Raw genomic sequence first — 13,115 nt, 5'->3', positions numbered from 1 at the left:
AACAGCTGACATTACTAGAACACAGGTGTCTCGCAGTCAGCTATGGCAGCCAGGTTTCTTCTGCTGGTCCTCCTAGCGCCTCTCCAGCACACAGGCCCTGATTCAATAATGGCAATCCTGTCCTGCACATGCTTGCGTCCCACTGAAGTCAAGGTGTAGGTGTAGGATGGGTTCTCCCTCCCCTGCACTCACTGTCAGTATAGGAAGGTAGCAGCACAAGGGAAGAACAATCTACGCAGGGCAGCTACTCCCCATGCTGAGCCCCCATCACAGTGGTGGATGGATGTGTGGATATAGATCCAAATTCCCTATAGTTTGGGGGTGTTTGACTCCAGGGTTTAGTTCTGGCCCCCCTCTACTGGTTCCACCATCATTCTCAGTCATTCACTGCCTGATTGACTGGTTACGGGACAGAGCATTGTGACTGCTCCAGTTGTCACTAGCTGTCCCCCGTAGGCCTTGTTGAACTTCAGACAGGTGGACATGGGCAGCGGGTATAATAGGCCAGGAGAGGGTAAGACTCCCCATACGCCACCGCTGCTGCCCCACCGCCAGACACCTGGGCCTTGGTGGCCATGCTTGGGCTCCACCTCTTCCCCTCCCTGCTCTACCCGTTCCCTGAGGCCCCACCGCCTGCCGCTGCCTGGTGAATCCCTCCTCACTTCTCTACTCCATTCCATCCCCGCTCCCTGCGAGACCCCCCACCCGTATCTCTCCTCTCCTCCACCACCATCCCCTGTGAGACCCCTCCTCCCGCTACATCGCTCCTCATGGCCCCACCCCTGTGGGGAAGGGGAGCAGAGGGGAGCAGGGCTGGAGCACCCACTTGGAAAAAATGGTGGGGGCTGAGAACACACTGGCAGCCAGCTCACCTCCCCACCCCCCAGAGCCTCCTGCCTGCTGGCAGTGCTGCCAATCAGCACCTCCTCCTCCCTCCCAGCACCTCCTACCCGCCGCGATCAGCTGTTCCACGGTGTGCAGGAGGCACTGGGAGGGAGGGGGAGGAATGGGAATGGGGCGCACACGGGGGGGGGGCGGTGGAAAGAGGTGGGGCAGGGCAGAGTGGAGATGGAAAGAGGCAGGGTGGGGGTGGAGCCTTGGGGGAAGGGGTGGAGCAGGGGCAGGGCGAGGCAGGGCAGGGGAGGCTTGGAGGAAGGGGTGGAGTGGGGGATGGGCCTGGGGCAGAGCCCGGGGATGAGCAACCCCCCGGCATTTTAGAAAGTCAGCACCACTTGCAGGCGGTGAGGGCCTCGTGGAGGAGTGGGGAGGAGAGGAGGGACGTGGAGAGCAGTGGGGAGGGGGCCGAGTGGGGCCTGGGGCGGAGTGGGGTGGAGTGTGGGTGGGGCCACTGGCAGAAGAGGTAAGACCGGGAGCTAGCCTCCTCCAGGGAAAGCTTTGCCCACTGCCCAGGCATGTGGAGTTGTGCTCAGTGTGAGGGGACTTATTGGCCAAGAATGATGTGATTTCGCATTTCCTGATATGTGCCCCAGAAATGCCACTTGTGTGATATTTTGTAAGGTTCTTTTTAAAAGTAAATAAGAAATAACATTCTCTGACCATTCCCTCTCCTTAACATGGAAATCATATCTAAGTGGCTGCTATAAATATGTTGTGTAGAAATTCCTCAGCCTCAGCTGAGTCTGAATAAACAGACTAAAGATTCCTCCTTTTTTATCAACAAGAAAGTGAAACCAGTCCCAGACTAACCTACAGTGTTGGCTTTTAGCATCTCAGCAAGTTGCAAAGTTCATGGTCTGGTACACAGTTCAGTTCTTGTGCAAGACAAGAAAAAACATTTCTGAACCATGTTTAGAACCTTAGATTAGAAATACAATAAAGGCATATGCAAAAACCTACATTAATGCAATTTGTACATCTGAATTCACAGCTATCTTCGAGACACCACTGACTTCCTGAGGAAACTACAATCCATCGGTGATCTTCCTGAAAACACCATCCTAGCCACTATGGATGTAGAAGCCCTCTACACCAACATTCCACACAAAGATGGACTACAAGCCGTCAGGAACAGTATCCCCGATAATGTCATGGCAAACCTGGTGGCTGAACTTTGTGACTTTGTCCTTACCCATAACTATTTCACATTTGGGGAAAATGTATACCTTCAAATCAGTGGCACTGCTATGAGTACCCGCATGGCCCCACAGTATGCCAACATTTTTATGGCTGACTTAGAACAACGCTTCCTCAGCTCTCGTCCCCTAATGCCCCTACTCTACTTGCGCTACATTGATGACATCTTCATCATCTGGACCCATGGAAAAGAAGCCCTTGAGGAATTCCACCATGATTTCAACAATTTCCATCCCACCATCAACCTCAGCCTGGACCAGTCCACACAATAGATCCACTTCCTGGACACTACAGTGCTAATAAGCGATGGTCACATAAACACCACCCCATACCGGAAACCTACTGACCGCTATTCCTACCTACATGCCTCCAGCTTTCATCCAGACCACACCACATGATCCATTGTCTACAGCCAAGCTCTACGATACAACCGCATTTGCTCAAACCCCTCAGACAGAGACAAACACCTACAAGATTTCTATCAAGCGTTCTTACAACTACAATACCCACCTGCTGAAGTGAAGAAACAGATTGACAGAGCCAGAAGAGTACCCAGAAGTCACCTACTACAGGACAGGCCCAACAAAGAAAATAACAGAACACCACTAGCCATCACCTTCAGCCCCCAACTAAAAGCTCTCCAACGCATCATCAAAGATCTACAACCTATCCTGAAGGACGACCCATCACTCTCACAGATCTTGGGAGAGAGGCCAGTCCTTGCTTACAGACAGCCCCCCAACCTGAAGCAAATACTCTCCAGCAACCACACACCACACAACAGAACCACTAACCCAGGAACCTGTCCTTGCAACAAAGCCCGTTGCCAACTGTGTCCACATATCTATTCAGGGGACACCATCATAGGGCCTAATCACATTAGCCACACTATCAGAGGCTCGTTCACCTGCACATCTACCAATGTGATATATGCCATCAAGTGCCAGCAATGCCCCTCTGCCATATACATTGGCCAAACTGGACAGTCTCTACATAAAAGAATCAATGGACACAAATCAGATGTCAAGAATTATAACATTCAAAAACCAGTCGGAGAACACTTCAGTCTCTCTGGTCACTTGATTACAAACCTAAAAGTTGCAATTCTTCAACAAAAAAAAACTTCAAAAACAGACTCCAAGGAGAGACTGCTGAATTGGAATTAATTTGCAAACTGGATACAATTAACTTAGGCTTGAATAGAGACTGGGAGTGGATGGGTTATTACACAAAGTAAAACAATTTCCCCATGTTTATTTCCCCACCCTCCACCCCCACTGTTCCTCAGACGTTCTTGTCAACTGCTGGAAATGGCCCACCTTGATTATCACTACAAAAGGTTTTCTTCCCCCCCCCCCCCCCCACTCTTCTGCTGGTAATAGCTCACCTTAAGTGATCACTCTGGTAACAGTGTGTATGGTAACACCCATTGTTTCATGTTCTCTATGTATATAAATCTCCACACTGTATTTTCCACTGAATGCATCCGATGAAGTGAGCTGTAGCTCACGAAAGCTTATGTTCAAATAAATTTGTTAGTCTCTAAGGTGCCACAAGTACTCCTTTTCTTTTTGCAAATACAGACTAACACAGCTCATACTCTGAAACCTGAATTCACAGTATTATTATTAATTATTATTATTATAGCATTATTAGAAGCCTCATCACGTTCCCATTGTAATCAATGGGAGTTTTGGTTTTGGCCACAATGAAAAGCACCGAAGAGAAAATATGTACAACCATGGGATTTAGGGTGTTTGTCACCCCCTCATGCCCTGGACAAACCTGCGTCTCCATCGATTTGCACAACCCTGTGGAGATAACACAAAAGGTAACAGCTATGTAAAAAGGAACAGCTCCTTTGTGTCATTGTAATTGGCAAATGGTTTGTCACATTGCTGAGTGTTGTGTCATTTTTTAAACAAAAGGCCCTATTGTAATGCATAAGTCCAAGGGGGACTCATTGGACCAGATTTTCAACTGATCTACACGGCACAGCCCTAGTGAGTGCAATCAATGGAGCTATGCTCATTTGCACCAATTTATGGTCTGTCCCATTATTCCGAATCACCTGCCACGAGAGAAATTAAAATCTGAGCACCTCATTATCCTCTTACTTATTTCAGTGTAAACCAGGCGTAACTCCAGTAAAGTTAATATAGCTACCGCAGTGTGAGGGGAGAGTTAGGGCTTGGCTACACTTGCGAGTTAGAGCATGTTAAAGTAGCCCCGGGTGCCCTAACTCACGACGCGTTCACATTGGCAAGGCACGTTGAGTGCCCGGACTCCGCGGCTGGAGCGCTCCTGGTAATCCACCTTGAAGTGAGGCATAACGCTTGCTGCACCCTGGCTGGAGTGCCGTGGCACCAGAGTGGACGCCCTGGTCTATTAATACACTCTGATCGGCCTCCAGAAGTGTCCCACAATGCCTGTTCTAGTCACTCTGGTCATCACTTTGAACTCTATGCCCTGCCCTCAGGTGACCAGAGAACCATCAGATCCGCCCTTTAAATTCTCTGGGAATTTCACAAAGCTTTCAATGAGAGTTGAGTGACTCCTTACCTTTGGAGCAGTTATGCAAGCACCATGAAGGGATAATTCATTTACCTCGAGCTATGGAAAGTAAACGTATCAACGTTGTTTGATACGTTACAAGTGCATAGCACATTATTGGTATTTCTGGGTGTGATTTTTCTTTTGGGCAATAGCTGGTCTTCCTGAAATTGAGGGACAGAAAACAACAGCTGGGGACAGAAGAAGGCAAAACTTCATCTGCCAGTTTGTTCCCAGGGGTCGGCAATGTGACCATACACGGACACAAGTGTCCTTGGTAAAAATGTTGAGGTCCATGGGGGCGCTCACCTTGGGAGGCTCCCCACAAGTGGCTCTCCATCCCTGCTGTTGCTGGCGGAGGCATGGCCAGGTGGCTCTGCAGGCTGCCTCTGTCCCCCGTCCCTGAGCGCTGACTCTGCAGCTCCCAGCCTATTGGCGGTAGTGGCAGTAGCTGTGAGCCCCCAGGCCCTTTTAAATTGCCACAGGGCTCCTAGGGGCGTGCCCCATAGCTACCCAGAGTCAGCGAGAATGGGGTGCAGCAGCAGTGCCAGCGCCTAGCACCCGCCCCGCAGAGCCCTGCCCTTTCCTGGTAAATCAGGGGGTTGGGAACATGGAGAGGGGAGAGGGCCTCTTGGCTGTGCCAAGATCCAGCCTTCCCCAATGCTCCCCCTTGGGGGCCGCTCTCCTGCGGGCTGGCCTGGGATCTCATGGCAGTGCACGGAGCTGATCTCGCAGAGGGGTCTTTCCTTATGCCTGGCCAGGCCCTGTTTGCGTTAAAATCCCCCTCCGCATTTAAATAGCACCAGCCAAATATTTCATGCAGTTCTCAGAAGTGTTGAGACTGTGTCAATCTCCACTTCCCCAGGGAGTAGCGAGGAGCTGGCTGCACCTTTCAAGAGGCACTTTGAAATGAGAACTGGGCTGCTTGGGTTTATCTGCATGTGAATTGCTGTGAATCAAGGCAATCAACTGGGGGCACTGTCCCTTTATGAGCTCACAAGGGGTTCATCCCCCAAACCAAGGGGAGACCCCATTGCCAAGGCCATCTGTACCCATACGCAAAGTATGCAGCTGCATAGGGCACCAGGAAATGTGGGGCACTAAATTTCCTAGTGCCCTGCGCAGCTGCGTGCTGCTCCAGCCCCTGCCCCACCTCTTCCCCATGGCCCCTGCCCCTGCTCTGCCCTAGCCCCGCCTCTTCCCACCCCAGCCCCACCCCCAAGCCCCTGAGGAGTAAGGGTGGGCCTGCACTCACCGGTGGCGGGAAGTTCAGCGTCCTGGCCCCAGCCTCACCGCCAGTGAGTGCTGGGGGCTGGTTCCCTCCAGCCCCCCAAGCCAGCCCTGTCCCCTCACAGACGCCTGGGGCCACACACACACACACACCGCGGGGGGGTTGCGTAGGGCCCCAGAATAGCTAGGGACGGCCCTGCCCATTGCACTGCCTGGTTTCCACTCCAAGGCCTTGCAGGCGGCTCTGAATCAACCCCCTGAAGATTAGAGCAAAGGCCAGTAATGTTACACGGCTGCTTCAAAACCCATTCCCATACTAGGTTACTGTTTTTTTTTCAGTGTGGAAAATTGTGTGCGCTATTTTACAGGTTGAATGACTGAATGACATAACCCTCCGCCAATGTCAGTCACTAAGTCAGGTAATTTTGTCAAGTGTCCGTCGCGCAACATGGTGGTACTGACCCCTGTTTGTTCCTAGTACACTCAACCTTGTCTGTAGCATTGCTAATTCAAGCACTGGACCTTGCACAGCTCTGACCTCTCGTACCCACCTCTGTTCTAGTCCAGTGCCTCACACAGCACTGTCTGTCTTACTCATTCCTCCCTTTCTCTCTCTCATTTTTACTTAGAATATGCATCTTTACTGATTTTCCCATACACGCCAAAAAACAGACTCTGATCTCCTTGGCTCTCTATCCACACAATGTTATCACATATCATTAAGGAACATTGACCATGAATTGTAATGTAAAATGACATAACTGGAATAAAAAACAGAAGACAGGAAAGAGTGAAAAGGAGGATAAAGGGGCCTTATAAATAGGCCTATAGACAAGAAATTAACAGTAATTGAGTGTTAGCAATTGACTGCAACACAACATGAGTAAGCAGAGCATTCAGTATGAACTGCATCATTAATTGGCTAAAATTAGTCACATGTCACCAAGAAATCAGACAAAACACCACATAATGTACCAGTCTGATTTCTTGCTTGATATTATTGAGATAGTTCACTGACCCTACAAACACCCAACTGTAATGACAATGCAAGGCTTCCACTTCTGGATTCTTCTTGGTAACCAAACCAGGGTAACTCCGAGTCAGAACTTCCAGTTGAAATGACAGACAATCCCATTCAATCCTGCCCTGCAGCACTCCCTGCTGTTTTAAACCAGGATCTCAGGGAGGACAGAAGGATTTTGAGATTTCACAATTTTTGTTTTTCCTAAACTGAAGATCTCAATGTTTTCTGCAAAGGAACATTCCAAAAAATATTTCATTTGGGGACATCCGAAACATATTGTTTCAATTTTGACCTTTTTCATTTTGTATTATAAAAATTTTGTATTTATTACAAAATGCAAAAAAATTGAAACTAAAAGTTGTTTCAAAACAAAAAAATCAAAAAAGTTTCATTCTGAAAATGTTGGTACAGGTCATTTCAACATTGTTCGAATCCGTTTTCCCCCATGTATTTCTTCCTAAACAAAGTTCAGGCAGAATTCAACCCAATTTTGTGAAATGTTTTGCTTTCAACAGAACTGTATATTCTGATGAATATGGTTATGTCTACATTTCTCCAACCAGCTCGCCTCTTGAGCAGAGACTGCCAATCGTAACAAATATGCTTCTGTTGTGTGTGATATAAATACTGATTATGGAATCTATGGTTTCTATAGCAGGAAAGTTATTACATGGCGTTCACAGAATGTATACTAGTTTGCCTAGCTTTGTTTGAGTCATGCAAATCTCTGTCAGGGATCAGACTGTTATCAACATACTCGTTGCACATGACCTAAGCCTGTTATGAGTTTGGGTCCCCAGAGATGAAAATTGTCTCCCTTCCCACCCCGCCCCCACTCCAGGAAGAGCTGCTTGCTGATGTGGAGCCAGTGCTGGCTCATTGCTCTGATGGGTGGCCCCTGCTCCTTGTTCTCATTTGGTAGCAGATTTGAGTTTGTGAATAGCATAGGGGCTGGACTCTTTGAGCATCCAGATCTCCTCTCCCTCGTGGGCCCTGTGCTCAGCAGCACCCTCCAGGGCTGCGGTCAGCTCCGGGCTGAAGATGTTGGATGCATGGTAGGTGCGGCTGAGGTGGCGGAACGAGGAGTCTGAGGAGCTGTCATCGTTGTGGTTATCCTCATTGTGGTCATCCTGTAACTTGCCCCGGCTCAGCTCTAAGCTGCTCCCCACTTTTGAGTCCTTTAAGACCTCCTTCATGTCCTGTATGAAGGCCATTTTGGGGCTGAAGATACAAAGCAGGAACACCAGGCCCCCGGAAACCCCACACAGAAAATAGAGGCCCACTTTCTCAGGGACACCTAAGGAGAGAAGTGCAAACACGTCAGAAGAGAATATGAATTACTCCTAAAGAGCAACAGGCATCATTCTCCTTAGCAATGAGCTACCAGTCTTGTAGCCCTACTGAGCAAGCACGAGAGCAAGTGGGAAGAAGGGATGTAAAAGAACAAGGGCCCTCAATCCTCATTCTTCATAGTATAGGGGTCAGGAAGGAACCTCCCCTGTTCCCCATGATAACATATTATGGAATTAGGAGAGTGTGACATTCTATACCTTGGGGGAGTGTCCTGTAATCCCCATATTCCTCATTTTTATATAATCAGAATCTTACATATAAAACATGCCTTGTAAGGTATCAGGGGAAAGGGTATGATTTGCTGAAAGTCATTTATCTATCCATATATGTATATCATTAATGCATATGAAGTTATGAGAATTGTGTTGTATGGTTGTCACTAAAACATGCTGTAAACTGGGGAATCAGCCAGATATTAGCTTCCCAGAGGCAACACCAAGGAAAGTAACCAACGCCCGGGCGGGGTGTGAAACAACCCATCAACAGCCATTGTCCAACAAGGCAGCTACAATTCAGTGACTTACCTGCATGAGGCCACACCAGGGGAATTGCTCAACCTTGCCTTGGAGACTCAGCAATTCCCACCAGACATGCTTGGACTTGAGTGTTCCCCAACCACATGGGACTGAGGGTATAAAGCAGAACATAGCAGGCCCATGCTGGGCCTTTCTCCTGCCCCCACCTATGTTGCAAGCAACAAAGACACTGAGAAGAAAACTGAAGACTCCAACAGAGGAGACTGGCCCAGATTTAAGGGACAAATCTGTATGTTAAGGACTGCAATATCCAGTGAGGTGAGAAAAACTGCTTAATCTAGATGTTGCCCAGTCTAATGGGGTTGAGAGTTCAGACTGTGTGCTTATATTTTCTTTTCTTTTGGTAACTAACTCTGACTTTTTGCCTATCACTTAATATCACTTAAAATCTATCTTTTGTAGTCAATACATTTGTTTTACTGTTTATCTTTGCCAGTGAGTTTGTATGAATTGTGTGGCAAATCTGCTCATGTTTTGCAAAGGCTGGTGTATATCCACTTTCCATTGATGAAGTGGTGAACCAATTAATAAATCTGCATTGTTCTTCTTGAGCAAAGCAAGACGGTATATTTCCTGAGGTGCAAGGCTGGGAGGATTGGGCTGGTGCCTTTCCCTATGTGATTCATGAGTGGCTCTGGGAGTATTCATGTAATATAGCTGGGAGTGGGGCTTCACATGCTATTATGATGAGTGATCACAGTGCCTGGAGGGGCTTGCTGCTTGTCACCTGCAAGGCACTGTGAGAGAGACAGCCCGGGCTGGGAGAGTGTTCAGGGGGCACAGCAGTCCCACCATCACAGGCTGCACCCTGGGGATCCCATCACAGTGGCGCAGCAAGCAGGGTGAAATACACAGCTTGTTGTACTGCTTTGAGCAGGGGGTTGGATTAGATGACCTCCTGAGGTCCCTTCCAACCCTGATATTCTATGATTCTATGGGTATGTCTACACTACGGAATAAGGTCAAATTTATAGAAGTCGGTTTTTTAGAAATCGGTTTTATATATTCGAGTGTGTGTGTCCCCATAGAAAATGCTCTAAGTGCATTAACTCGGGGGAGTGCTTCCACAGTACCGAGGCAAGTGTCGACTTCCGGAGTGTTGCACTGCGGGTAGCTATCCCACAGTTCCCGCAGTCTCCGCTGCCCATTGGAATTCTGGGTTGAGATCCCAATGCCTGATGGGGCTAAAACATTGTCACGGGTGGTTCTGGGTACATATCATCAGGCCCCCGTTCCCTCCCTCCCTCCGTGAAAGCAGCAGCAGACAATCGTTTCGCGCCTTTTTTCCTGAGTTACCTGTGCTGACGCCATACCACGGCAAGCATGGAGCCCGCTCAGGTAACCGTCACCATATGTCTCCTGGGTGCTGGCAAACGCAGTACTGCATTGCTACACAGTAGCAGCAACCCATTGCCTTCTGGCAGCAAACGGTGCAATATGACTGGTAGCCATCATCGTCATGTCCGAGGTGCTCCTGGCCACATTGGCCAGGAGCGCCTGGGCAGACATGGGCGCAGGGACTAAATTTGGAGTGACTTGACCAGGTCATTCTCTTTAGTCCTGCAGTCAGTCCTATTGAACCGTCTTATGGTGAGCAGGCAGGCGATATGGATTGCTAGCAGTCATATTGCACCATCTTCTGCTGGGCAGGCAAGAGATGAGGATGGCTAGCAGTCGTATTGCACCATCTTCTGCCGAGCAGCCATGAGATGCGGATGGCATGCAGTCCTTCTGCACCATCTGCTGCCAGCCAAAGATGTAAAAGATAGATAGAGTGGATCAAAACAAGAAATAGACCAGATTTGTTTTGTACTCATTTGCTTCCCCCCCTCCCCCGTCTAGGGGACTCATTCCTCTAGCTCACACTGCAGTCACTCACAGAGAAGGTGCAGCGAGGTAAATCTAGCCATGTATCAATCAGAGGCCAGACTAACCTCCTTGTTCCAATAAGAACAATAACTTAGGTAAACCATTTCTTATTGGAACCCTCCGTGAAGTCCTGCCTGAAATACTCCTTGATGTAAAGCCACCCCCTTTATTGATTTTAGCTCCCTGAAGCCAACCCTGTAAGCCGTGTCCTCAGTCGCCCCTCCCTGCGTCAGAGCAACGGCAAACAATTGTGCATCTGAGTTGAGAGTGCTGTCCAGAGCAGTCACAATGGAGCACTCTGATGGGGCTAAAACATTGTCGCGGGTGGTTCTGGGTACATATCGTCAGGCCCCCGTTCCCTCCCTCCTTCCGTGAAAGCAAGGGCAGACAATCGTTTCGCGCCTTTTCTCCTAAGTTTCCTGTGCAGACGCCATACCATGGCAAGCATGGAGCCCGCTCAGGTAACCGTCACCCTATGTCTCCTGGGTGCTGGCAGGCGCGGTACTGCATTGCTACACAGTAGCAGCAACCCATTGCCTTGTGGCAGCAGACGGTACAGTACGACTGGTAGCCGTCATCGTCATGTCCGAGGTGCTCCTGGCCACGTCGGCCAGGAGCGCCTGGGCAGACATGGGCGCAGGGACTAAATTTGGAGTGACTTGACCAGGTCATTCTCTTTAGTCCTGCAGTCAGTCCTATTGAACCGTCTTATGGTGAGCAGGCAGGCGATACGGATTGCTAGCAGTCCTATTGCATCATCTTCTGCCGGGCAGGCAAGAGATGAGGATGGCATGCACCTTCTGCACCGTCTGCTGCCAGCCAAAGATGAAAAAGATAGATGGAGCAGATCAAAACAAGAAATAGACCAGATTTGTTTTGTACTCATTTGCTTATCCCGCTCCCCCGTCTAGGGGACTCATTCCTCTAGGTCACTCTGCAGTCACTCACAGAGAAGGTGCAGCGAGGTAAATCTAGCCATGTATCAATCAGAGGCCAGACTAACCTCCTTGTTCCAATAAGAACAATAACTTAGGTGCACCATTTCTTATTGGAACCCTCCATGAAGTCCTGCCAGAAATACTCCTTGATGTAAAGCCACCCGCTTTGTTGATTTTAGCTCCCTGAAGCCAACCCTGTAAGCCATGTCATCAGTCGCCCCTCCCTCCATCAGAGCAATGGCAGACAATCGTTCCGTGCCTTTTTTCTGTGCGGACGCCATACCAAGGCAAGCATGGAGGCCGCTCAGCTCACTTTGGCAATTAGGAGCACATTAAACACCACACGCATTATCCAGCAGTATATGCAGCACCAGAACCTGGCAAAGCGATACCAGGCGAGGAGGCGACATCAGCGCGGTCATGTGAGTGATCAGGACATGGACACAGATTTCTCTGAAAGCATGGGCCCTGCCAATGCATACATCATGGTGCTAATGGGGCAGGTTCATGCTGTGGAACGCCGATTCTGGGCTCAGGCAACAAGCACAGACTGGTGGGACCGCATAGTGTTGCGGGTCTGGGATGATTCCCAGTGGCTGCGAAACTTTCGCATGCGTAAGGGCACTTTCATGGAACCTTGTGACTTGCTTTCCCTTGCCCTGCAGCGCATGAATACCAAGATGAGAGCAGCCCTCACAGTTGAGAAGCGAGTGGCGATAGCCCTGTGGAAGCTTGCAATGCCAGACAGCTACCGGTCAGTTGGGAATCAATTTGGAGTGGGCAAATCTACTGTGGGGGCTGCTGTGATGCAAGTAGCCCACGCAATCAAAGATCTGGCAGATTTTGACAAATGTTTTGGCATTTCGAAAACTGGAACGGAGTTCTGATAGCACGGATTCCTCTCCCCATACAGCGATCAGATCCCGTACCTCCCGTTCAGTCCATGCTGGAGCTCTTTTGTGATTCTGGGACTCCATCATGGTCACCTCTGCTGATGAGCTCTGCATGGTCACCTGCAGCTTGCCACACTAGCCAAACAGGAAATGAGATTCAAAAGTTCGCAGTTCTTTTCCTGTCTACCTGGCCAGTGCATCTGAGTTGAGAGTGCTGTCCAGAGCGGTCACAATGGAGCACTCTGGGATAGCTCCCGGCGGCCAATACCGTCGAATTGTGTCCACAGTACCCCAAATTCGACCCGGCAAGGCCGATTTAAGCGCTAATCCACTTGTCAGGGGTGGAGTACGGAAATCGATTTTAAGAGCCCTTTAAGTCGAAATAAAGGGCTTCATCATAGAATCATAGAATCATAGAATATCAGGGTTGGAAGGGACCCCAGAAGGTCATCTAGTCCAACCCCCTGCTCAAAGCAGGACCAAGTCCCAGTTAAATCATCCCAGCCAGGGCTTTGTCAAGCCTGACCTTAAAAACCTGTAAGGAAGGAGATTCTACCACCTCCCTAGGTAACGCATTCCAGTGTTTCACCACCCTCTTAGTGAAAAAGTTTTTCCTAATATCCAA

The 13,115-nt window shown here is 49.2% G+C and overlaps 1 protein-coding gene across 2 annotated transcripts in view; it reads right to left on the bottom strand.

The window, feature by feature from the left end:
* Nucleotides 1-6,601: 6,601 nt before the first annotated feature.
* The window catches only part of LOC102946615 (protein eva-1 homolog C), a 52,799-nt gene continuing 46,285 nt past the window's right edge, over nucleotides 6,602-13,115 (bottom strand). For both annotated transcript variants that reach the window (XM_027818614.3, XM_007056241.4), the window contains one exon: nucleotides 6,602-8,198. In XM_027818614.3, coding sequence (XP_027674415.1) covers nucleotides 7,813-8,198 — 386 coding nt within the window. In that variant the 3' untranslated portion in view covers nucleotides 6,602-7,812. The remainder of the gene's footprint in view (nucleotides 8,199-13,115) is intronic.

This window comes from Chelonia mydas, chromosome 9, assembly GCF_015237465.2.
Source record: "Chelonia mydas isolate rCheMyd1 chromosome 9, rCheMyd1.pri.v2, whole genome shotgun sequence".
NCBI classification, from domain to species: Eukaryota; Metazoa; Chordata; order Testudines; family Cheloniidae; genus Chelonia; species Chelonia mydas.
This window is presented reverse-complemented; position numbering and strand designations above follow the sequence as displayed.